The 26,583-nt window shown below is 36.2% G+C and overlaps 1 protein-coding gene across 1 annotated transcript in view; it reads right to left on the bottom strand.

Moving 5' to 3' along the window:
* Positions 1–24,588, bottom strand: part of LOC139963193 (pre-mRNA-splicing factor ATP-dependent RNA helicase PRP16-like) — a 33,824-nt gene extending 9,236 nt beyond the window's left edge. The window contains exons 1-20 of the mRNA XM_071963770.1: positions 24,428–24,588; positions 19,367–19,690; positions 18,661–18,812; positions 17,740–17,925; positions 14,853–15,024; positions 13,537–13,640; positions 9,800–9,864; positions 8,774–8,929; positions 8,191–8,376; positions 7,566–7,724; positions 6,845–7,069; positions 5,731–5,892; positions 4,962–5,108; positions 4,637–4,735; positions 4,144–4,318; positions 3,804–3,959; positions 2,978–3,125; positions 2,165–2,327; positions 1,616–1,780; positions 196–344 (exon numbers count right to left, since the gene is read on the bottom strand). Of these exons, the coding sequence (XP_071819871.1) occupies positions 196–344; positions 1,616–1,780; positions 2,165–2,327; positions 2,978–3,125; positions 3,804–3,959; positions 4,144–4,318; positions 4,637–4,735; positions 4,962–5,108; positions 5,731–5,892; positions 6,845–7,069; positions 7,566–7,724; positions 8,191–8,376; positions 8,774–8,929; positions 9,800–9,864; positions 13,537–13,640; positions 14,853–15,024; positions 17,740–17,925; positions 18,661–18,812; positions 19,367–19,656 (3,059 nt within the window). The 5' untranslated portion in view covers positions 19,657–19,690; positions 24,428–24,588. The remainder of the gene's footprint in view (positions 1–195; positions 345–1,615; positions 1,781–2,164; positions 2,328–2,977; positions 3,126–3,803; positions 3,960–4,143; positions 4,319–4,636; positions 4,736–4,961; positions 5,109–5,730; positions 5,893–6,844; positions 7,070–7,565; positions 7,725–8,190; positions 8,377–8,773; positions 8,930–9,799; positions 9,865–13,536; positions 13,641–14,852; positions 15,025–17,739; positions 17,926–18,660; positions 18,813–19,366; positions 19,691–24,427) is intronic.
* Between the last annotated feature and the right edge of the window lie 1,995 nt (positions 24,589–26,583).

Here is a 26,583-nt window from a genome sequence, read left to right as displayed (position 1 = left end):
AGCTCTATCACATAATTGAATGCTTCAGACAAGATTAGCTATCAAATAATTTAATACTTCAGACAAGAGTAGCTATCAAATAATTTAATGCTTCAGGCAAGAGTAGCTATCAAATATATTCATGCTTCAGAGCAGAGTAGCTCTATCACATAAATTAATGCTTCAGACAAGAGTAATAAGGTAAGTTGGACTCACTGATTATTTTTCCATTGCTGGAAGACATTAAGGTATGTTAAATGGTCACTCTCAGGGACAGAGAACTTCTCCCTAGCTTGGTCACTCTCCTCTTCTCTGCCCTTGGGCCGGTAGAAGATGGACGGAATGGACAACATAGAGACAATCATCTGTAGGGAATTAAGAAGAGAAATATTCTACTTGTTTTTGTAATTCTAAGTCAACCAAAGATAAGAAGAATTAATATAGTTGAGCCTCTGAGGGCATGTTTCATTGTTACTAAGTGTAACGCAAACAAGTAAAATGGAAGCTTGTATGAACTTTATGATGGCTCACCAGCTAGTAGAGGATCAGGGAAGACATTGAATATCACATCATCTTAACTAAAACAGGACAAAAGAATATCAAAACATATTATTACTTTCACAACTCTCTCTTACATCTCACAAATTATGGTAAATTACCACAAAAGAAACTATTTCTACTGTTGATGGTACATGTTCTATGAATAGTACTGCAAGAAAATGTTTCAATTGATTCATATTAATAAAATTGCCTCGCAAAACTTTGAAACCAACTGTTTTCTATTCCAAGTATCTAGAAATTTTCAATTGTGTCAGTGTTGAAGGCACATTTTCAGGTTAGTTTCATAGTTTGGGGATGAAGACCTATTCTTTCCAATTAAAACATTCCAACATTTGAATACATAATACATCCACATAGCTTAAAGGAATAAAAGAAAAAGTCGAGTAAATCAATAGGAGAAATGAAAAGAACACAACAACAACAAATATCAGAATTCACAGATGTCTGAAGAATATACAGTGCTACTGAATGCAATAACAGTGAGTGCAGAGTGAGTCAGTTTATCAGGGGAAGAGCTTCACATGGGGATTTCTAACATTAACTGGGGTGATAATAAAAGAAACATTATTCTGCCAAAGATGGAACCATGGAATTATGTAAAGAACTTATGAATAGGAAAAGTCAATCTACAACTGAAAACAAAATAGTAAAATGGTGCATGTTTAGGATAATCTTAAAATTCATAACAAGTAATAATGTAACAAAGTACTTCATTTGAAGCAATGCATGCATGCAAGGTAGCATACAGCACTTGTAAAGATTTACTGATGAAGACAAGAAATAAATTTCACAAATACATTGTGAACAGCATTCATGTCAAACACAATATGCTAAATTTTGAGACCTAACCTACTTTGCATATGTGAATTTGATCTGAAGTGATTGTTACTAATTGATAAAGTGAACTACCACCGTACTACAACATCATTGGTCATATAAACATATCACAGAGAATATTTGCACTAGCTTTACTTAATTTTAATTGGTGAATTCAGTGGGAAAATGGGTAAGCGTTATGAAATGCAATATAACAAAGCCAATACTAGTAGTTATGATCTACAATGATTACACTTACCAGAGCTTCGGTACTACAGCTCATCTCACAAGCCACAATGAGGAGTTTTGATAATGCAGGATCCAGAGGGAATTCAACCATTTGTCTGCCAAGAGAGGTTAACTGTCCAGTATTATCCAAAGCTCCCAAAATCCACAACTGGTACATAGAGTTCAGCATGTTATCCTGTTCCCAGAGAAATTTTAAAGATAACACTTTGCAGATAAACTATGCTTTGCTAAGAGACAGTAGTGGAAGAAAGTTATAATTAAATGAAAAAACGAAACGTCAAATGACAAGGACCTTGACTTCTTTGGATATCAAACATCTAAGGATGGATGACATGAAATCAGCTGCTGATCCTACTTATAAGTTATTGACTATTTTAATATACACAATAAACATAACAGTATCTGAAAGACACTGAAACACGTGTGAATCTTTACCACTGACCTTGTTAACCTTCATCATATATTTATTTTTGAAAGAGGCAACTAATATATGCTAGGGTCTGCAGTCTCTTTCTAGCTGTAGTGGATAATCTATTATTCAATATGGTGGAAATGGTACCTGAGGTGGTGGATCCATAAAATGGAACTGTAAAAGATCCTCTACTCCAAGTGACTTCAGTAGTAGAACAACATTAGCTAAGTTTGTCCTTTGTATCTCTGGAACAGTCGTTGATAATAGTTCTCTCTTGTATGAACTCTCAGTATATAACCGGTAACATTGACTGCAATGAAACAAAGAAAATTACTTTTAATATTTCATTTGAGTCTCTGGAACAACACATACACGCAGTGATATGTTATAGACCGTTAAAACCCTACTATCAGTTCAGGAATAAAGTATATACAATAAAATGTCAAGTTTTGAGAAATGACCCTTTAATAATGTGAGGCTCAATAATAACAATGGCTGGACTGCTTAGTCTAACACAGAGACCATTAGGTTCAGTTCCTGAGATGCAACACACAAGGCTGAATATGTAAACATATGTTTACTACCTGAAATCATATGTGTACATTGTATTACAAATATATCAAAGACAAATAGTGTTGAATGTCAACCATTGGTGATCAGTAGTTCAAAAGAAGTAGAAAGAACATATTTTGGTCAAGTTATTAGAGTGTATGAACATTAAGGCCTGCACTGAGGATCTTACAACATCATCAACAATTTAGGCTTGAAGGAGCATTCCAGATATTAAGCATATATTGTAAACCAGAATAAATATACTGAAAGCAAAACTAGCATATAAATTTTCCTTATTTCATGAACTATGGCATAAGTCATGCATCACACTTGTCAATACATTTATACAATAGACCACCAAAGAATCATGGTGTTCCCAAATCACTGCTTGACTATTAGATAGCTTACCCTGGTCCTGTCCTGCCAGCTCTTCCTGACCTTTGCCTTGCATTGGCCTGGCTAATAGGATAAACCTGGAGAGCATCCATACCAATCCTGGGATTGTAAACCTTCAACTTACAGTAACCAGCATCCACCACAAACATGATACCATCAACTAAGGAAACGATTAAGCAACAAAAGATGAAACAATCAATTTTAGAGCTGAAGATATAACCAATATTCAGTTCAAGATGGAATAACACTGATTTCAAATGCCAAGAACAGTGTAATTGTGAAGAATGGCTACAAACACAAGACCACCTGGTGAATGAGTTATTGTGTGAATTAATTATCTAGCACTCCTTGTACAAAGACACTGTTAACACCCATGGCCAGTGAGACACACATTAGTGTAGTAGTATCAGCAGTTGTATGAAAATTGTTTTCCTTTGCTCTTAGATAATCATACATGAAGACCCACTTTCTCAAAATAATAGGTTACAATTGATCAAAACTGCTCCCAATGACGTTTGTATAACAGAAATCTATGAATGGTTTGGTAAACTATAAACTAACACTAGATTATTTAATTCCACATAAAAACCTAACTACCTTTTATTATACTCTTTCACAGCAGATAAATGATCCTTATCTTTCTCCCTCTCTCTGTTCTTTCTGTATTCCTTACCCTGTCTCCCTCCCTATCTGTTCTTTCTGTCTACATAGCTCTGTCTCCCCCCTCCCTTACCTCCTGCCACCTACCAACCATCACCAAAAAAGGAACTAAGAAGCACTAGATGAACTGGATCCACCTAACTTTCTAGCATCATAATTTAAAATCTTATTAACAAACCTGTGAGTGATGTTTCTGCTATATTTGTGGCAACAATACACTTCCTGACACCATCTGGTGCCTTCTGGAAGATTTTGGCCTGTAGGTCAGAAGGCAGCTGAGAGTATATGGGTAAGATGGCAAGCTGTGGTGCATTCTCCAACTCCCCAAGTCTCTCTGCATTCATAATAGAAGGAAAGAGATTAGAAAAAAATATTGGTGTTGATCTATGAACACAGAGAGTATGAATCTTGGTAGTTACAGCTGTAGAATCAATAGAAAGTTAACATTAATCATACAACAGAAATTCAAACAACAAATCCTTGCTTGTTGCTAATACACAATTTAATTCATGACCTACCACCTATGAGGTCACATGTGACCTCAATGTCCTCTTGACCAGGCATGAACACCAAAATATCACCAGGGGCACCCTGCAGATGAATCTGAACCGACTGCTTAATGGCAGCATCAACATAGTCTTCACATACATTCTTTGAGTACATGACATCAACGGGAAATGTTCTGCCCGGTATCTGGAAATAGAATAAAGCATTACATTAAGCTTAAGAATGGAAACTGATTTTAAATGTCATTTTATGTTTTGCTCATTTGCTAGAAGGGTTGCAAATACCACACAAAGCACTATTCACCTTTATAGAGGCAGAGATACACACTGTGTGAATCACACACCTTTAACATTTGAAAAAGGAACATTTGAAAATACCCAGAAAAGATTGTCATATTCATGATTTATTAAAGATGAGATATGGCATACAATAATTCAGGAGAGTGGGCTACAAATCTGGACTTACATTCTGAATTACTTCATGTATAATGCAAAAACAACTCACATTGAACACAGGAACATTCCCAAAAAACTTTGCAAACTTGTCTGAATCCATTGTTGCAGAGGTCACAATAAGCTTTAGGTCTTGCCTCCTGGATATTACCTGCAATGGTTGTAATAAATTCACAGCAAATTACAGAACGTTTAACATATCCTATTAGATAAAAAACAGATTCTTGGAAGTTTCCATAAAAGTTTATAATAGTCAGACTGTTAACTCAAATGTGTACAATTTTTCTTTCTTAATTTTTTTTAAAAATTAGTAAAATTGAGATTAAACTAGGTGAACAAGACATAAACAGGACATAAAATATATAAGGATTACTTACATCTCTGAGTAAACCAAACAAGACATCAGTATTCAGAGATCTTTCATGAGCCTCGTCCATGATCACTGCACTGTAGTTATCCAAGTCTGGCTCTCTCAATGACTCACGCAGCAATATACCATCAGTCATGTACTTCACCACTGTTTTCTGTGAGCAGAAATTTAAAGCACGGACTGAATCTATGTACCCTAGAATCTGGGAGGTCGTGGGTTTGAATAAACATGGGATTTTCAACCAGGATAAATCCATATTTTCTTCAATATTGTAAGAAATCCAACATAGTTATATCAGTAAATTGGACAGTAATCACCCCAGTAAGACCCCATTAGGCTTGTCCCACATGCATATGTGGCTGCATTGCGACGTAACATAACAGCCTCCCAGGTCAGGCCGAAAAATAAAAGATTTGGAGGCGGGCATAATGGGACAGACTGTTTGGACAATCAATAATTGCAAAACCTTGACTTGATTAAGAATGAAGAATGTAATTAAACACATTTGCCAAGTAGTGCCAGCCTTGACTGGTACAGTGGAGGTCAGCTCCACTCAGTCTCACTAGAACCACCAAAGAAGCATACAGACAATAATAAATTCCATATTGGAATACTCAAAAGGAAAAGAACTTTGATAAACTTCGTAGCAAGTTTAGAAAGTGCAGTAAAGTAACAACCATCCAGTACCACATCATACTGAAATGTTTTATCTTTCATTCTTTGCTTCTAGATATCTGGCATCATGAATGATTACTTCAATCCCTGATTCTGTTTACCTCACAGGTAACATCTTCAAATCGTATGGCATAGCCAACTTCCTCTCCGAGTGTAACGTTCATTTCTTCGCTGACACGCTTGGCAACAGACATGGCAGCCACCCTCCTTGGTTGTGTGCAGCCAACTAAACCATACTTAGTATACCCATCCTCATGTAAGTACTGCAAGAGATGAAAGAAAACATACTTTCGTACATACTTCAAGAACTAAATGGAAGTTGAAAAGGAAAATATTTATGTAATATGTGATTGTTGATACAGCAGCATTGTGCAGAATGCCCACTGACTGTTAGATACTCCCATTGAAATGCAACTGCTGTTTGCTACTGCAGGTTAATTTCTCAAGCCATCAAATACCCTTCAGTAGCAACTATTTCTTCAAAACTCTTATGAAAATAGACATGAACATAAAGCCTAAGACCTATCACACTTTGACTGTAGAGGCACCTAGCCTAGCTTACTTTGGATATAAGATTCAGGGCTGAAGCCATTATTGTCATTAACTGCAAATCTTAATTATGCCTTTTTTCAATGAAAAAAGGAAAACTAACACCTTGAGGAGCACAAGTAACTTTGGTTCAAATAAAGTGAGACATCTTTATAAAAGGCAGTCATCATTTTCAAATGTGTATGCTTCATTTCAATTATTGAGAACTTTGTTTTATATAGATATTAGTTTTGCTTCCAGGACTTTGATGTGATTACTAACAACATTACATACCTGCCAGAATTAAATGAAATTATAATTAATGTCTCATTAAACAGCAATCTTGGCTTGGGAGATAATTTAGTTTCATCACATGGAATAATAGCAATAGGCTAGATTGGTAAAAGTGCTACCATTGTAGTAAAATGTCCAAGGTTCTATGAATATTGGGAGAATGTATACATCTCTTTCCAGAGATGTGTCATCTATCCTGGACCAAACATAGTAAAATTGTAGTAAAATTGTAGGAAAATTGTAGTAATATTGTAGTAAAATGTCCAAGGTTCTATTAATATTAGGACAATGTATACATCTCTTTCCAGATAGATGTGTCATCTATCCTGAGCCAAATCTCTTATTCAGACCTCTGCCAGACTAAAGTACACCAGCCCTAGAGTTGACTCTTACCTGAGTCAGCTGTGTGGTCTTACCAGACCCAGTCTCTCCTACAATGATTACTACACTGTTATCACGAATGATATTCAACAACTCTTGTCTGACAGCGAATACTGGCAGATATTCTCTCTGTTCACGTAATGATTTCTTCTTGGCAAATTCACTGGATGCCTCGTTCTTTTCTTTCATGTGGTCGGCAAACTGCTGCTGAGACTTGTAGTTAACTTCTTCTTTCTCCTTTAAACAATTGCAGAGATGGACTAATGTTTACAAAGCAATATGTCACCCGTCAAACAATTTCCTCAACGCACATACTAATTACCTGCATTTAAATCATAAATCTCTGTCTTTACAAGCTTTGAACCAATTTCAGTGAGACATTTGTGACAAGCAAGCAGTCATCAGTGCAATAAACAGCAAAGTCTTCTTAAATTGGAAGGATCCATCCACTAATGAAGTACAAAAAAGTAATTTTGCAATATGAACAACAGGTTTTCAATCTCTTCATCAAATTTGTCTGCCTAGCAAGTTTGACTACTAAATGTTGCTGAAGTATTTCTGTGAAGACACACATATATTTGTATTTGATTGCATATATGTCCATGAACAAATTTGAACAATATTGATTCAATCCCTGTAGCCCCACCCCCTCTCAAATAAAAGAAGATGCAACAACACAGATAGTACAAGTTTCTAAAGTGAAGTCTTTAAATAAAATTGAATTGAGACTTACCTTCTCATCCTCTTTTTTAATCCCCATTAAATTTCCCAGTTTTGTTCCAGCCAGTTCCCAGTCCTTATGTTGAGCCTTCTTGCGCTCCCTCTGTTCTCTATGTTTACGGACCACTGCACAACCCTTTCGAGATACCTGAGCCATGTCAGACGTTGAGTCCTGGAATTAAAGGAAAGTACGCAGTCGATGTCTGTGATGAATATTAACATGTGTCAAGTGAACTTACAAAAGACTACACTGTGTAGAAGTTTATGCAAAAACTGTTTGCCCAACTAATTTTAACATTTTGCCATGACAAACACATTACACTAACTTCAATGTGTGATACAGTATTCTTTTTGTATCATTTTGTAAAGCTAACTCACCAATTTGGATGAGCAGATTACAGAATTTTCAAATAAAATCCAAAGACATAGCAATGTTAAAGATTATCTTAAGACATGACTCGAGAGAAAGTGTTGACTACGAGCGCATAACATAATCATTGTATTACAATTACTGACTTTGCTTCAATCTGGGTTTGTGGTGTATTCCAAAACATGCAGGTGGAGGAAACAAGTTTATATCTTTAAACATTTTGGTGTTGGTTGTAAATAAATTAAACTTAGAAACTTTAGAAACATACCTTGACAGGAATCACAGGCTCTGGTTGCTTAGTAAACACAATTCTGCCGTCTAGAAATGGTGGCACGATGTTATGAACAAGCAAATGAACTTTGCGGACGGTCTCATCCCCAAAGTCTTCATCATAATCCACTTTCTGCACAACACCACTGGTAAGCATTCTGTTGGTCTCCCACTTGTCATTATCCTAAAGTTCAACAAAATAAATGATTGTCAATGCAATGAAGTTTTAAACTGTTACAAGTTATATTCATGCACCTTGTTGAGGTGAAAATGGAACACATCAGAAACACAAGCCCTTGAACTGATTATCTTAAAATGCATTTGCAAATTACATGACCGAAAGATCACTTAGCACCTGAATCATATGGAGCAATTTAATCAATTGATAGGTGAAAAGCGATATCAAAATAAATCAATCTTTAATATGATCTGCAGAGTTACTGCTGGGCATAGCAATAACCATGGATATTTGATGGTAAACAGAGAATGGTCACTTCTTTTCTAAACTACAAATACTATAAGTATATTAGTGATGATACCTTATTGATGATACCTTATTGATGATACATTATTGATGATACCTTATTGATCTGCCTTTGTTGGGCAGACATCCTCTTGACAGCTTTCTTCTGCATCTCTTCCTCTTTCTTCAAAGTGTATTCTTCAGGAATTGATGCAAATGGATTGTTTTTCTCATCATAACCCTCATCTGAACCATACCATTGTCTGTCTAGTCGCTGAAAACAAAAGAAATCATTACTATGTAGAGATTAAACATGGAGTGTGCAACTTGTCTTGGGTCTGTGAATTGAGAGTGCACCCATGTTCCATACTGAAGTGGATTGAGGGTGCACCCATGATCCTTGACATGGACTGAGGATGTACCCATGTTAATTGAAGTAATTGATGGTGCACCCATGTTCCATACTGTGGTTGAGGGTACACCCATGAAATATGTTAGTGTCTCAAATCCCTTAAGATTGCCTTCCAGGAAAAAAGACACATGGCATAGTTCCCAAATTGTCTTTAATATGTGTACATTTCAACATAATGGTCAGACTGGTTGACAATAAAAGCACTAATAGCTTACATAAAAGACACATGGCATAGTTCCCAAATTGTCTTTAATATGTGTACATTTCAACATAATGGTCAGACTGGTTGACAATAAAAGCACTAATAGCTTACATAAAAGACACATGGCATAGTTCCCAAATTGTCTTTAATATGTGTACATTTCAACATAATGGTCAGACTGGTTGACAATAAAAGCACTAATAGCTTACATTATAACATAAAAGAACAGAATATCACCAAATTAATCTCAAAATACCCTAAAACTTAAAATTAATTTATGTCTTTAAGATGCAAAACAGTCATTAATCATTCTGGTCATTGGTTGAAAATATACAACTCTGATAGGATATGAGAATGATTGTCTTGAAAGTTCCACATACAATGGGGATGTGATTTTTAAGTCACCAACCGTCACTAAACACATCCACCTTTCAACAACCATCATACCCACCCTGCCACGCCCCCCCGCCCCTTCCCTTCAAAACATTCACTTGAAAATCTGAAGAGACTGGAAAACAAAATTGAAATACCTTCTGTTCAGCTTCCCACTCTCGTCTATCAGAGTCAGAACCAAATCTTTGGGCTGTATTTCCTCCTGAGACAATGATAAGTGTTTGACATGCAGTAGGTCAATAAAATATGTAAGAGACATTAAACATGTTATTAAAATTCAATATTAGTAATAATCAATTGTGGTTGCGATTCTCCTTCATCAAACCTTGGCAAATGACTGCACTAAACAGAACATGTAAATATTTTCTTGGTACTTTGTAGCAATATCTGTAAATGAAATTTCATTCTATACAGTATTCCTGAGTTAGCTAATGAGTTAAGGCACACCCCTGGAATCAATGTAAGTAGGATGAATGAAGGCTAGCTTGGTCTATGAACCCACCAGATCCCCACCCCTTGGAATCAATGTTAGAAGGATGAATGAAGGCTAGCTTCGTCTATGAACCCACCAGATCTCCACCCCTAGGAATCAATGTTAGTAGGATGAATGAAGGCTAGCTTGGTCTATGAACCCACCAGATCTCCACCCCTAGGAATCAATGTTAGAAGGATGAATGAAGGCTAACTTGGTCTATGAACCCACCAGATCCCCACCCCTAGGAATCAATGTTAGTAGGATGAATGAAGGCTAGCTTGGTCTATGAACCCACCAGATCCCCACCCCTTGGAATCAATGTTAGTAGGATGAATGAAGGCTAGCTTGGTCTATAAACCCACCAGATCCCCACCACTCCATATCAATGTTAGTAGGATGAATGAAGGCTAGCTTCGTCTATGAACCCACCAGATCCCCAACCTTAGGAATCAATGTTAGTAGGGTGAATGAAGGCTAGCTTGGTCTATAAACCCACCAGATCCCCACCCCTAGGAATCAATGCTTAGGATGAATGAAGGCTAGCTTGGTCTACGAACCCACCAGATCCCCACCCCTAGGAATCAATGTTAGTAGGATGAATGAAGGCTAGCTTGGTCTATAAATCCACCAGATCCCCACCCCTAGGAATCAATGCTTAGGATGAATGAAGGCTAGCTTGGTCTATGAACCCACCAGATCCCCACCCCTAGGAATCAATGTTAGTAGGATGAATGAAGGCTAGCTTGGTCTATAAACCCACCAGATCCTCACCCCTAGGAATCAATGCTTAAGACGAATGAAGGCTAGCTTGGTCTTTGAATCCATCAGATCCCCACCCCTAGGAATCAATGCTTAGGATGAATGAAGGCTAGCTTGGTCTATGAACTCACCAGATCCCCACCTCTCGGAATCAATGTTAGTAGGATGAATATTGGCAAGCTTTGTCTATGAACCCACCAGATCCCCACCCCTAGGAATCAATGTTAGTAGGATGAATATAGTGGAGTTTGGTCTATGAACCCACCACATCGCCATCCCTAGGAATCAATACTTAGGATGAATGAAGGCAACAGTACAGTAGCTTGGTCTATGGACTTGAAAAGCTTAAACACAATATAAATCTATCACTCTAGGCTGGCAAGATTCGAAAACTGTAGACAAATTACCAATGGTGGGAAAATCCCAAAACCCACCATGAAATTTTGCTGCCCACTTTTTAGCCTAGACCGAAGAGCTGATACTATTATCCAGTAGTAACAAAAACTGCTAACATTTCACAAGTTTCATATCTGCGATAGAGAATGCTGACCTACACCTCATTGTGTCCTATAATTAGGACTTAAAGTCACCTTAAAGTTCAATATGTAATATCATTTTATGACTGTGCTTTGTTACCCTGGTTTAATCACACTACAATCACGACAATAAATACTGAACTGAACTATTCATAATCTGACCATACTTCATATAAAAATTAATCAACCAAGGTCCTGCAAGATGGATGGAATCTTTATTAAAACCACCATATGAAAGTGTTGAAAATAAAAGAAATAGTGGCTCCGGGCAACTTCACTGCTTTCAACAGCCAGTCCCCTGGGTACCAATCTCTGGACACAAGAAATTGGCTGAATGCGGTAGCAAATTTCAACACAACAGGTCAACTAGATCATATTTCAGACAGAGAATTTTGCAGAACAGTAAATCTGAAGTTTTTGCTACGAAGCTTGCTTTTCTTCCTGTATTTCCCTTATATAGTTATAGGACACATTGATTAGAGAGTTCATACAGTGCATTCCATTTAATTAAACTTTCTCTGTTTAATCTTGTTCATAATTTTCATATTCAAAAAGCCTGGTTCATAGCAAAATTCTCACAAGCTGAAGAGTTCACTAGTATCTGAGTGAGACATGGAAATTGGGTTGTCAGGAGATGTTAGTAGTAATTTAGGAAAATATATTAAAAATCAAACTCAAGAAAACATCTTTAAGTTCTATTATGTAAATACAAACATCCATGACCCATTTTTCTTTGATTTTGTTGTTGTAGATACAGCAGCACTGAGGAGAGAATCTGATAGGAACCTCATTTATCTGGCTTATTGGTAATTACACATGGCCTCAGGTCCCACAGGAACGTAGCAGTGAGGCATTATTACTGTCCCATGGATGGGAAACAATTTACACATTACATTTTGGAAACTGCAAGCATTTGAAGATTCATCCTCATCATCAATACAGAGATTAATCAATGCAGAGAAATAAATTATGTATGTTAATAATAACGGGAAATAAACCTGCAAGAGTGGTAAAATTCCATCACGCTCTAACTTTGGGGGAAGTTGACAGTTTAGAATATATTCAACATCGGTCACTGACTTCTACCCATACTAGATGGCTTTTGATAACTTAGGGGGAGGAAAGAAACAGTGCTAGCTATTAATAACACACATTTCTCATCAACACACCTGAACATAAACAGTATAATATTTCTTACATCAGAAGCCAGTTATGACACTTGACTACAATTATGAATAATTTAAAGTTTCAGACCTTACAGCATTGGGTTGCCATTTATAGATTCGGCTTCCCATCAATGTAGTCAATTCCAATTATGAGTGTATAATATATTTATATGATAAAATAATTATCTATACGCCAAGATTCATTACCTTCATGGTGCTAATTAAACAAGCTTGTATAAACATCAGACAATTCGATCAGTAACTTCATTCCACTCAACAAAGACTGCTCAATCAGACCGTGGCATCCACAAAGAAATGCAATGTCCACAGGAAACAGATTCTGCCATTTCTTAATCTAGTTCATACCATTCTTCTTTTTGCATTTGTACCCTATTGGGTGTCAATATTTACTGGAGGTTAATTGTGGATGCCATGCTAACAAGTCACCATCAGTCTTACAGCTAAAGGGTATAATTTTACAATATGCCACTTTAGCACATCATTGGCTGGTTGGTCTATCCGTGCAGCCTCGCAGCAATGTAGAATTGTGAATAATTGCTGGCAAATTATGCACTAATGATTACAAGATTTACATATTTTAATATCTACTACATTTTCAACAGTTGTAATTCATCGCAACATAATCTTGAGTGTATGTCTGGTTATGCTCTCTAATACTTCATTACATGTGTAAATATACAGTAATGAAGGCTTACATCAGTAAATCACATTTTGAAGATGTGCAAAATATAGAAAGCACCCTGGGCATAATCTTACTTGCAGGTCAGATCTCTGGATTAACATTAAAGCAATATGGTAGTCTTGTAATAACTTGAGCCAAATATAGAATTGATGTTGTTCTTACCCGATTAAGCTATATGGTAAATTACTTGTACAGTAGTTACTTGAGCCAAATATAGAAATGATGTTGTTCTTACCCGAGACTTGTGGTGTACCTCCAGTCTTCCGTCTGTCCTTTGCCCAACTGTTAAACTTGTGACTTGGAGTAAAGGCTGGAGTGTCATCTACTCTTTTGCTTTTGCTATATTAAAAATTAAGTATTAAGACAAGCTTTCATTGACAATTTATTCTTAGAACAGTCATATGAAGACATGCTGGAATAATACAAAACAAGATAGACCCAGTGGTGAGCTTGTTCCCATACTGTTTAACCATAGTTATCATACTACATTCTTCAGAGTTCAAAACAACTGTAACAGTTTTAATTTTCACAAGGCCAGAGGCAAACAAGATGAAAAAATGCACATCAGGAGGAATCTACCGGACAGGTATAATGGCAATGTTCCTTACTGAAATGTACACAAGCAATCAGTGACCTGTTCCTACATTAAGAATTGCCAGACAGTCATATTCCTGGTAAAGACAAAAGGACATTGTCTTCATAGGACAGGGTGCCTTACAGTATTTATGAGTCTCAGAGAAGGGCCTTTGTTTTTTATTGTGACTGTCTATCACCTTAGATCAGAACTTTTGCACATTGTGCATAGGCAGCATGATGTGAGACTACAATAGTACATCTTTTCATAGTAAGAGTTCCAATCAGGCACAACGGCTCCCAACATCTTCTTGTTAGTGTGTAACATGAAATTAGTGATTGATTAACCTAGTATAATTCCATGCAGAGCATTATACTGTTGCTACAGTTTTTCAGCCAAGCCTGGTCTTTGGGTGAATACATACAGCTGTACAGCATAATGTACCAGCTTACAATGTTAGGTTTACCATAGGGAGTAGCAACTGCAATTTACCCTATGCTACAAAACTGTTTAGGAGTTTTGGGGTTCTTTTTGATTTAATACTTTGAACTGTTAATAATTTTTGTTACAGCTCAGGTTAAAGGTGTAAGGAATGTCGCTTTTGTTTCCTTCGAAGACAAATACTTGACAGGAATATTGGCACAATCACTCATTGTTGATAGTATACCTGTGCAATGCACAAACTGGTGTTAAGTGCATCTAAACATTGCTCTTATATCCAATAATTATATATTAATATTAATATTAATATTAATATTAATATTAATATTAATATTAATATTAATATTAATATTAATATTATTATTATTATTATTATTATTATTATTATTATTATTATTATTATTATTATTATTATTATTATTATTATTATTATTATTATTATTTTATAATTGATCTTATTTATGAGGACGGCATCAAACACACATGATAAAACTTATGTAAAATACTAAGCAAACGTCCCTGTGAATGCTACCCACCCGTGACGGCCAGACCTCTCTGATCTGGAACTGCTAGGTTCTCTTCTAAATGAACGGATGCTATCATCTCCGTCTCTTCTAGATCTAGCTGGAGAAGGAGAGTCCCAGGTCGACCTCCGTGAAAGACTTTCATCTTCATCTTCCCAGCTGGTGCGAGATGGTGTGGATATCCCTGTAAGTGACGAGAGATTGGCGACATCAATACCAGAAATATTCATAGAGTAATCATCACAACACAACTTCTCATTAGTATCTATTAATGTGTAAGCTATCTCATTACATTTACATCCTAATGAGTAAATAACAGCCTGGGGCATGAAGAGTGATCATGTTGTCAAGACTTCACCAACATATCGTTTATCAGTAAACAAACACCTGCATGCTGTGACCTCAGCTGGAAAAGACAATGTTGAGATATACCAGCATGTTGGATTACAATATCCTTCTATTGTATGTATTTGTATTACAGTCCTGCAAGGAACTATGCTGGATTACAATATCCTTCTATTGTATGCATTTGTATTACAATCCTGCAAGGAACTATGCTGGATTACAATATCCTTCTGTTGTATGCATTTGTATTACAATCCTGCAAGGAACTATGCTGGATTACAATATCCTTCTATTGTATGCATTTGTATTACAATCCTGCAAGGAACTATGCTGGATTACAATATCCTTCTATTGTATGCATTCGTATTACAATCCTGCAAGGAACTATGCTGCATTACAATATCTAATATTGTATGCATTTGTATTACAATCCTGCAAGGAACTATGCTGGATTACAATATCCTTCTATTGTATGCATTTGTATTACAATCCTGCAAGGAACTATGCTGGATTACAATATCCTTCTGTTGTATGCATTTGTATTACAATCCTGCAAGGAACTATGCTGGATTACAATATCCTTCTGTTGTATGTATTCGTATTACAATCCTGCAAGGAACTATGCTGGATTACAATATCTTTCTATTGTATGCATTTGTATTACAATCCTGCAAGGAACTATGCTGGATTACAATATCCTTCTGTTGTATGCATTTGTATTACAATCCTGCAAGGAACTATGCTGGATTACAATATCCTTCTCTTGTATGCATTCGTATTACAATCCTGCAAGGAACTATGCTGGATTACAATATCCTTCTGTTGTATGCATTTGTATTACAATCCTGCAAGGAACTATGCTGGATTACAATATCCTTCTGTTGTATGTATTCGTATTACAATCCTGCAAGGAACTATGCTGGATTACAATATCCTTCTATACATGCATTTGTATTACAATCCTGCAAGCAACTATGCTGGATTACAATATCCTTCTCTTGTATGCATTCGTATTACAATCCTGTATTACACTTGTCATTCAACCTCTGAAGAAGATCCTGCTAGGATCGAAACATCAGGCCAACTTACTTTACACATTCTCTTACACAGGCTCTCTAGTGAATAAGCAGTTTGTTTACAGTTTTATTTTATTTTGTTTTACAATCCTGCAAGGAACTACAGTATGCTGGATGTATCTGGTACATGTTGTTTTATTGTACTTGTAGGATAGATGATGGAGCCTGAGGATACTTCTGTAGTGTTTTATTGAATTTCTGACTTCACTAACATGGTGTAATTAACCAAACTATCAAAAAGTCTTTTTACTAGGAAAAGGCAGTATATCACTAAACATACATGCATATAAACTAACAATATTGTACTGTACATGACATAACTACCATTTACTCAGTTATTGAGATTCTAAGGCGTTGTACAGTACTAGCATTCTCTGGAGTCCCACAAAAATTTGAATACAAATTTTAAGAAGATTGGTACAACTTTGTTAGTTTATGGATCAAACTGATATATCATTTCCAAGAATTAGCTGATGTAGATCACTACAAATGAATCTGCACAAGCGACTTGCCAAATAAAATAAAGAAGCTGTTAAAGACAGGAATGTTGTGATATAGAATTAGTACCAGCATCAAATACTGCATATCATGATTCCTTGTCAACAAGAGGCAAATTGGCTATATAAGCAGCAGAGCAATTCAATTATTGCTTAAAATGATGACATATCTTTTGAGTAGTATACAAATAATTTGATTCCACCAAAAAAATTACACACTACAAATATATAACAATATTAAAAAAATTTTGGCATACAGGTTCTTGTAGCTGGATTAAGTTAAGGCATGTTTGGTAAATTGTGTTATGCCAACTGTAAAAGTGTGTTTTGGTAAATTGTGTTATGCCAACTATAAAGGTGTGTGTTTTGGTATGGTGTTATGCCAACTATAAAGGTGTGTTTGATAAATTGTTATGCCAACTATAAAGGTGTGTGTTTTTGTTAATTGTGTTATGCCAACTATAAAGGTGTGTGTTTTGGTATGGTGTTATGCAAACTATAAACGTGTGTGTTTGGTAAATTGTGTTATGCCAACTGTAAAGGTGTGTGTTTTTGTTAATTGTGTGATGCCAACTGTAAAGGTGTGTGTTTGGTTTATTGTGTTATGCCAACTGTAAAGTTGTGTGTTTTTGTTAATTGTGTGATGCCAACTATAAAGGTGTGTGTTTTTGTTAATTGTGTTATGCCAACTATAAAGGTGTGTGTTTTGGTATGGTGTTATGCAAACTATAAACGTGTGTGTTTGGTAAATTGTGTTATGCCAACTGTAAAGGTGTGTGTTTTTGTTAATTGTGTGATGCCAACTGTAAAGGTGTGTGTTTGGTTTATTGTGTTATGCCAACTGTAAAGTTGTGTGTTTTGGTATGGTGTTATGCCAACTATAAAGGTGCATATTTTGGTATGGTGTTATGCCAACTATAAACATGTGTGCTTTGCAAAAAAAGCACACTCATTATCCCTCCAAAAAAGATGAATGTGTACCTCTTGATATGCGTGGGGTGCTATACTCTTCTTGTTCACGAGATGGAGTTCTCTCCCAATCACTCAAGTTACTGTGGTATTTGCTGCGATGTGATCTCTCTGAATCTCTGTTTCCTCTTTCAGAATATCTGCTATCTTTCCTTCTAGATTCCTTGCTAGACCTTTCACGTCCCTTATATCTATCATCTGCAAAGAAAGAGAGAAAATGTCTGAAATCAGATTACTGTACAGATTAACCGAAGTGAATGTTGAAAAGAATTACATGTCACTAGTCCCATGTGGGAAGTCCTCAATCTTACAACCAATAGTCGTAAAGATTTTGATTGGATATGAATGAATAGTAACTGTGACATGGCAACAAGCAGACAATGAGATAACGTACAGTGGGTGTTCCACAACAACCTTTGTAACTTTCACCACTGTCTACAACTGTTGTTTTGATGTTGCAATGTTCCATGTACAGTCTGGTTTAATGGCTGCTGCTAAAGCATAATATGCTATTTACAGTCCACTGATTCAAAGTAAAACTACTTTGACAGGAAGAGTGGTGGTGACAGTTGTTACAGGTTAATATTTATTATATGCAAACCTCTTAACTCCACTGCAGTGGTACAGTATAATCGTGTACTGAGATGATGCGTACTGTTTTCAGGCCTTAATTATAGCAAAACATAGATAAATACACCTGACAGGCCTGTTTTCAATCCCATCATTTCTATGTTGCATGTTATCCCCATCGTGGTCATGCCTGGTTTTCAATATAAAGACTAGCAAATCCTACAATTTATGTGCTTAATAACTTCTATGAATTGTATCTTTGTGGAACCTTATTATAAATTGGTACAATTGTTACAATTTTTGCCCACAATTTCCAATGCTTGTATATTAACAGTCTCTTTTAATACTGGTTTAGGAATTCACCTCTATTCCAATGTCTCTTCTTGTCATCACTTGATGATGCATAAACTCCGCTTCTGTGGTTTGTCTTCTCTCTCCTCCTCTGTCTCTCTAAAGCCTCTTTACTCACACCTCCAGTATGAGTAGGGGTCTCCACACGTAGAGATCTATAATGCCTACAGTACAAAACAATAAATGATGTCAAGGGCTGCGTACAAACCAATCCATGCTGCCAGTGTGAGTAAGGTCTCAAGTTCTAGTTGCCTACATTCAATATGTATTGCTTTATTATATACAAACCATTATCTGCTACTACCCAAATGCTCAGTATGATTGGGTTTCTATGTCCTTGTAAAGATTGCCTACATAAAATATTCATTTAATTTGTACAGTATACAAATGAATTCTTCAGATGGGTTTTTGGCAGTTTTATTTTTTCTTCTAGGGAGGGAAGATATCAACTTGATGCAGTTTCGTGATAGATATCAAAACCTGTGATTCTGAAGCACCTCCAATGCTCCCACCTCCTCCCCCAACCCCCCCCCCCCCCCACATATTGGTTATGAAAATTTTTGAGCATGTCCTACTGTAAACAAACATTTGAATAAGGAAATGTTTACTGTATATATTTGAAAGAGCAAGCATAAATTTGACAAGAACAAGTTCTGCACCAGCCAGCCAGTTCAGAATAATGTGCTGTCTGAAAATCAATAAATGTTTTGCAATTTACCTATCACCAGACTTTTTCTTCTCCTCAGAGCCATAGTCTTCGATTATCTCTTCTTCGTCATCGTCATCATTATACGAAGTAACCTTTGACCTCTTCTCCTCTTCAACATCATCCAACTGTGCTTCCTTCAGTTGTCTCTTCCTCTCAGCAAGCACATCTAAACCCAAAAGTGATCCTGTCGAGAGGAGGGGCTTTTTGAAATGTTCGCTGTCATTTGGTTTCTTCTTGATTTGAAGTCCACCTCTCTGATGGGAAGTCCCCTCCAGACGATGAAGGGGGTCCTCAGCCATGAAATCTTAGAACTTTACTCAATTTTATGAAGCTCTATATCATAAGAAAACAATTTTTAAATGAGATGCTGATCATGAAACATTATATTCTGTATAATTGTCAGGTGTAAAGATATTTATGAAACTTTAATTTGCAGTGTAAAGTATACTGTACAGTACAAAGTAATTTTAGTCTGTTTTTGAGACAAATGTAGCAAACAATCCTTTTTCTACAAGACCCTGTTCATTCATACAAAGCACTTGACTAAACAATACATTAATTTTCATCTGAGAATGTTACTAATAATAAAACTATAAAAGAAAGATAACCAACAATTGCCTCACAGGAGTGCACCATTTTCAACATTTATTAGAATGTTTGACAAACTTTTTAAACGTGTTGTATAGGCCATGTACTACTCCCATGATAGGTTAAATATGCCATATATACTGCGTCACAAAAGAATTGAAAGATGGCTGCTCACTCAACTAGCTCGGCACGTTCGTAAGAACAAAAAAGAAAACTAGTAAAATTCATATAGGTCTAGCCTACATCAAAAAGAGACTTTTGTAAGGTGACATATTCCTATTAAAGTCTTCAGGAAAAGAGCCAAAAAGCAGTAGGAAAACATCTTTTTTGATATGTTATCAATCAGGATCTGTTTTTTTTTTTTGTGGCTTGCATGTTCAAGAGCATGAATGGAAGTACTGTACATGTGGTGCAAAAATTGGGTCAATTGAGGCCTCCCAGGAGCAGCTTACGAAAATTGTTTGCTACTGAGTGAAGAGGTTTGTTTACAAGTGATCAAAACTTCAGGCTCTCATAGCAAAAATCTGCATGGTCATGATACAGAAAATTTAGCAGAAGATGGCCAACTTGTCAGCTCTATCCAGTGATGGGTAGCATTTAGCTAGTGAAAACTTCTTTCTAGACTTAGAGACCACATTACTTTTGTGATTTAGTATGAAAGTCAATGGGGCTTTTAATGGGCGTATGCTACCTGTAAGGTTCTGATAATGGTTCAAACTCTTTTTACTTGGAAGATCATAAATGAATAATAAAATGATCATTGTTGTAATTATAAGTGGTTAGATTGTTTGCTGGGCATTATATCCTATGAAAGTCAAATTTTAAAATTCATTGGCATAGTGAGTACATGGTATCATTTTGAAGCTGAATAAATGAACATTTCAAATGTTATGATTTTCTTTTTCTTTTTCCATATTCCATTTATTACAGGTTGCTAATTTGCATGTAATCATAATAGTGTGACATATAGAAACATTGAATTTTGATCTACCAGCCAGCAGCATGATTGATTTAAATATTTGTTATGTGACTTCTTGTACACCATTTGTTCAGATTTTGAAAAATTTTACTTTTGTGAATTAAATAGGTAGATTCCAAAAAACAACGTCCCATACCCCAACAGTTTCAGGTATGTTTTGTTAGGTTTTAATAGGGATAATTCCGGATAAACAACAATTTTTTTTAGATATTCTGTAGAGGTCATATTTATGTCATTGCTCAACAAACCGCCCCCCCCCCACCCCTCAATTTTGTTGAAAATTATGCTTACTTCAAATTATATAAGCAATCTAATATGTACAGGACAAAATGTGTAAATTCTATTACATTGACAGGACCTTCAATGGTGATTCTGGTTTAAACAATTTACTTTTATAGTTTCATGCATTAAAATGGATACTTCAACTGCGCTGCTTTGATTTTGTGTATGGGATGTACTGCATAGAATCTGATAATGAAAGTCTGTACATGCCTGAGAAGGACCATGATGTTTGTCTATAGATACAAAAATACCATGAAACATTGAACTTATAGCAAGGAAGGTTAGACCATACAGCCCAGATAATGTGTCCCTTCATGCCAATGAACTTTTCAAACTAACAATCAGTTCAATGGATGACAATGAAATTTGTGTTGACAGAGAATGCATGGAGTATGGGGCTGAGATTTACAAGGAAAGTGTCTTGAAAGAATTGGTCAATGAGGTTCTTCATGAAATGATAACTTACTATCAGTGGAACCTACATTGAAGGAAACAGACCTGACAGCAATGGATGAATTAGGTGATGTGAATTATGTGAATTATATGCCTTGAGTTGACATGTGTACAACGTGTTGCGACAGCCCTCCAAGCTCAAAACATTGAAAACTTGCTTCAACCAGGTGAAATAGTACTTAGTCCATGAAGATTATACAGATAATTAGTCTCAGACATCGAGTAGAAGTTATGTCAGCCCACGTGACTACTGACACCTGCACACTCTTCACAATCGTAGGGTAATATTGCCATTTATAATGATGAACTCCAGCATATCAATTACACCATGGTCTCAGATAAATTTCCCATTCGAACTCAGTGATAGAGTACAACAAGGTACTAAAGGACGACACCTGAAAGAGCAGCTTCCTCTCCTAGTCAGCCATTTTCATTACTGGTCTGATGGTTCAGGAAGCCAATTAAAGAACTGTTATTGCTTTCAAACATGTTTACCATTCATGAAGAAAATTTTGACGCTAGCATGGACTGGTCTTATTTTGAGACAGCACATGGACAGTATTGTGGATGGTATTGGTGGATTGGTAAAGAGAATGGTATGGCTTGCCGTCCTTCGCTGCAAGGCAGTAGTTGCTTATGCCGAGACATTTGCAAAGATGGCCGGTGAGCTCTGTGATAATATACAAGTCCTTTATGTTCCAGCCACAACTATTTACAATTAACCAAAGAGTGTGGTCATTGCAAGTCAACATAGAAATCTAGCCTAAACATTTGTTTATTCGCTCAAATTGTGTCGCAGTTAGCTAGCACTAAAAATATTCACCAAAAACATTGTTATTGAGCACTGCTATCTTTGACCATATATATACAGTAGCAGCCTAACAACACACTAAGTTAATGGGAAAATTTATTCGCTGAAATGGTGACGCAGTTAGCTGGAACTAAAATTTTGATGGAATTCTTCGACCACATGGTAGCCTAACACCACACTAAGTCAAAGGGAAAATCTTGCCTAACCATCGGTTTGCAAGAAAAGCACTTTCATGTCGGGATCGCGAGCGGAATTAAGTTCGTATGTGGCTTTCTTGTGTTTGCATATGACATGATTTTTGGGTTGTAAAATAAGAATTAACTTGTTGGTAATTACTGCACTTAAGTATATATATCGCAATTGTTGATCATTTCGGTACTCAAACGTCTAATCAAAATGGACGAGACGAAACAGTTTAACCTTTGCGGCGAATCGAACTTTGAACTTAGCTTTTAATAAAATTATTTTACATTGTTAACTGTAGTACTGTACTGTAGGTATTAAGCGATATCATTTTCTTTTATTCCATCTGACAGGACTGAAAAAACATGTTTCAAGATAGCAACTGATAGTAAGTAAACAATTCTGCACATGGTTTTGTCAGTGAACTTGTAATGCTTACAGATTATTGTTATCACGTTGAGCAATATTTGCGGCCGTGTGACTGCTAATGCTCTAGGTAAACACTCTGGACTCTTTTGTTCCTTTTGGGCTAGTAAACTTTACCTCAGACGTTTTCCGACACTTTGGGCTTTGAATGCTGGGTTTGAGGTTGGTTTTTTTAACAGGATGCTTAGACGGAACCAGACAGTTCAGGACATTTTCGGACATTTTAAAATTGGACGACTAGGTCAACCTGGACGGAACACCACTGTAGGATGCATGAGTTATTACTTGTTTTTAAGGACTGTCAGTTCCAGCTTTTCAACTTATATGTCTGATTTTGTCATTTCACTCTGATTGAAATTTCTTTTGTGACTAGGTGAATAGCATTAACAAGGATTACTGCTATTGCTTGTGTGGGCCTAATAATGGACTTCTCACCTCTGCAGAGATGAATAGACTTAACTGCATTCATTGCAGCGAACATGTTTTAAGATAAACAGTTTATTGCAAAGTTATCACTATAATTGCAATGCTAGACAAAAAGGGAATGAACAAGATAACTGAGATTAAATTGCATTCAATGCAGCTTCAAAGGAAATTTGTTACCAACCAGTACTGTACTGTAGGTGTCAACCAGGACATGTTCATTACTTCTCTTGGAGAGTGGCACTTACTAACTATTCCTTGAAACCGCTTAACCCATAATGCAAGCATTGCTCAATGAGGTTATCGTTGTTGCTCTCACCTAGTATGAGTCAGACTGGAAGCCAGTTTTCTCTGGACGTTTTAGTCACCATTTTGCAAAGGTTACACCGAGGGGCTTGTTGCCATACCATACTTGATCTGATTCGATTGCCTGAATTAGCTTAGGCAGCTAGTTGGCATCAGGATTAACCTTGCCAAGATCGATTTTGTGCATCTTATATTAATCCACATGTGGTTTTACTGTGCATCATCAATAGGTTAGTGCATGGTCAGCTGATGGCAACAGGCCATTCAGATTCAAGAATGTTTTTACAAACTTTTATTAAAAATGAACATGGTATAATTTAACGAATAGCATGGGTGCGACCTATTGCCACTGATTTTATGACTTTTGTACAGAAATTGGAGAAGGTCTAGGATATTTCGACCCAGGTTAACAAAGAGAACAAAAAAAAATAACCCATCATGTAACTGGCGTGAGTGTTTCAAACGCTATGTGCACGACGTTCAGAAACATAGGAGTGTTCTGTCAACATTACATTTACCAGTTCCGCGACACACATAGTTGTCAAACTAAGTAGGCTAAGTGGGTAAGTGAACTGACTTTGAGGTTACATACTGCAGAACCATGAAGAGTGAAGCTTACCTTCTTTCAAATGTGAAAAGATGTATTCTCTCGAACTGAGTAAAGATCATTGGTTTTGTGGTATTCTCTCGGTTGCATCGCATCGAATTTAAAAATGACCAATGTGTACGGCTGCCGATGTTGCGTTTGAGAAGAAGCTGTACAGAGGTGTTACTACACGCAAATATCGAGACGACATCGCTCGGCAAACTACGGAGCGCCGTTTCTTAAAATTGAAGTAAATTTCTATTTAGGGTATTATACTTATTTTGTCGTTTGGTTTGTCTTACGTCCATGAGCTACAGTCAGTGCAAATAAATAGAAATTATTAGATGTGTTTGCTGGACCTTAAACTGATATATATTTATTACGTACGCGAACATAAGATATAGAGTGCAAAAAGTTTGGCTAACAACGTTTTTACTCTATTATAACCCCCACCCCACCCCACCCTCCCCTCCCTTACAAAAAAAATAGTTTAAAAAATTAATTGTTGCGAAAGATAATTTGATATTGATGATGCACCGTCACAACGGTAGCAATACGATTAAAATAATATCTCATTGGTCAGTTATATAGTTAACCGGATTGTAAGTTCTCTGTTTTACTTAAACAACACGGTCACGGCGAAGTAGGGAGAGAATAAGAATAATGAGAGGCATGCTTAAAGTCCTATGCCAGAAACTACAGGCAAGGAATTATCAACAAGTTGCAAAAGGACAGGTGACAATGCCATACTTACTTAAAACCAATACTGATCGAAAACATCAATCAGTTATTTGCTTCAAAGCCTATAATTAACACTCACGCTTTCATTTCACGTTCTATTGACAAAAAAATAAGGAACCAATGTTTTCTTAGCCACTATACTCTAGCTGTTCCAAAGAGGCTGGCCAGCGAAATCTTCAAAGTGACCAGAATAAACAAAATATTGAGATGGAAACAACAACAGTAGTGGAAATGTTACGTTTTAGGTTAAGAATGCTCATATCTCGATCCTATGCACTATGCACAGACAGTCAAACTCTACATACGCAAACCAAGAATATAGTTGTAACCATGCAACGCCGGCCGGGGACAGAATTCAACAGAGGACTCATCACTTTCCAGCCTCTTTTACCATATCTTAATAGCATTTTAAAATCAAGCATACCTGTAGCAAACTCCTATCAGTAAGCACAGCTGTAAGTGCAACATACCGCATACATACTGCGCAGTATGTACATTTTGTACGTCATGTGCATGACGTACGTAGACAATAATAATAATTCACAGACAAATGGAAATCAAAATATTGTCTTGCAAGTTGCAAAAAACATAACACATTGTATATTTCTCTAAATTCAGAAGGTTTATATTCAACCCAGTGGGATATAATTGTTTAACAGTAGTAATAACAATCATTGTAAGTGAGATATCAAGTGTTGTTCCATATAGACTACAATCAAGATCCTTTTCATTAAATGATGACTTAGGCAGAAGTTAAGTCTTGATATATCATATTCCAAGAAAAACAAAGGTAGTGCTAGAACTTGGTTCCATAGCTATTCCGGTATTCAAGATATTCTCTTTTAAAATATGCTTAATCTCTGGACTTCATTTCTAATATGAATCCATTGTTTTGTAGTAAAAATGTAAGCATAAGATGTTTTTTAATTTTGAAGACTTTCAACTCAATGTACCCTTAATAGTTTTATAACTAACGCATTATATAAACATCTCATCTGAGCCAGGCTATAACAATATTGTTTTCTCATCGAATTTTGTGTTGCATCTGAGGAAGTGACCTTATGGTCTGTTTATTAGTCTAAATAGGTAAGCCACTAATTGATTAAACTCAGATGTTTATAAACAGCCTTCTCTCAAAATATTACACGTGTTATAGAAATACAAGCAGGACTGATAGCAGCGTGTTTTTTTTTAACCGTCTACACATGTAGAAATTAATTCTGTGCATAGAATCACCCTATACAGTTATATATTGCTCTATTCGTGGACGTTATCACCGTTCAACGTACTATACATGTTGACAACGAGGATTTACATATATTCAACTGGGTTGTAACTGAGAGACAACAAAAGTCGAGTCCTCAGTGACAGTCATGCGTGTTACCAAAGGACCATTACCAATTAAGTGGGTTTCTGTCACGTCAGATGTCAACTAGAACGTAAACTCA

This window comes from Apostichopus japonicus, chromosome 3, assembly GCF_037975245.1.
Source record: "Apostichopus japonicus isolate 1M-3 chromosome 3, ASM3797524v1, whole genome shotgun sequence".
NCBI classification, from domain to species: Eukaryota; Metazoa; Echinodermata; class Holothuroidea; order Aspidochirotida; family Stichopodidae; genus Apostichopus; species Apostichopus japonicus.
This window is presented reverse-complemented; position numbering and strand designations above follow the sequence as displayed.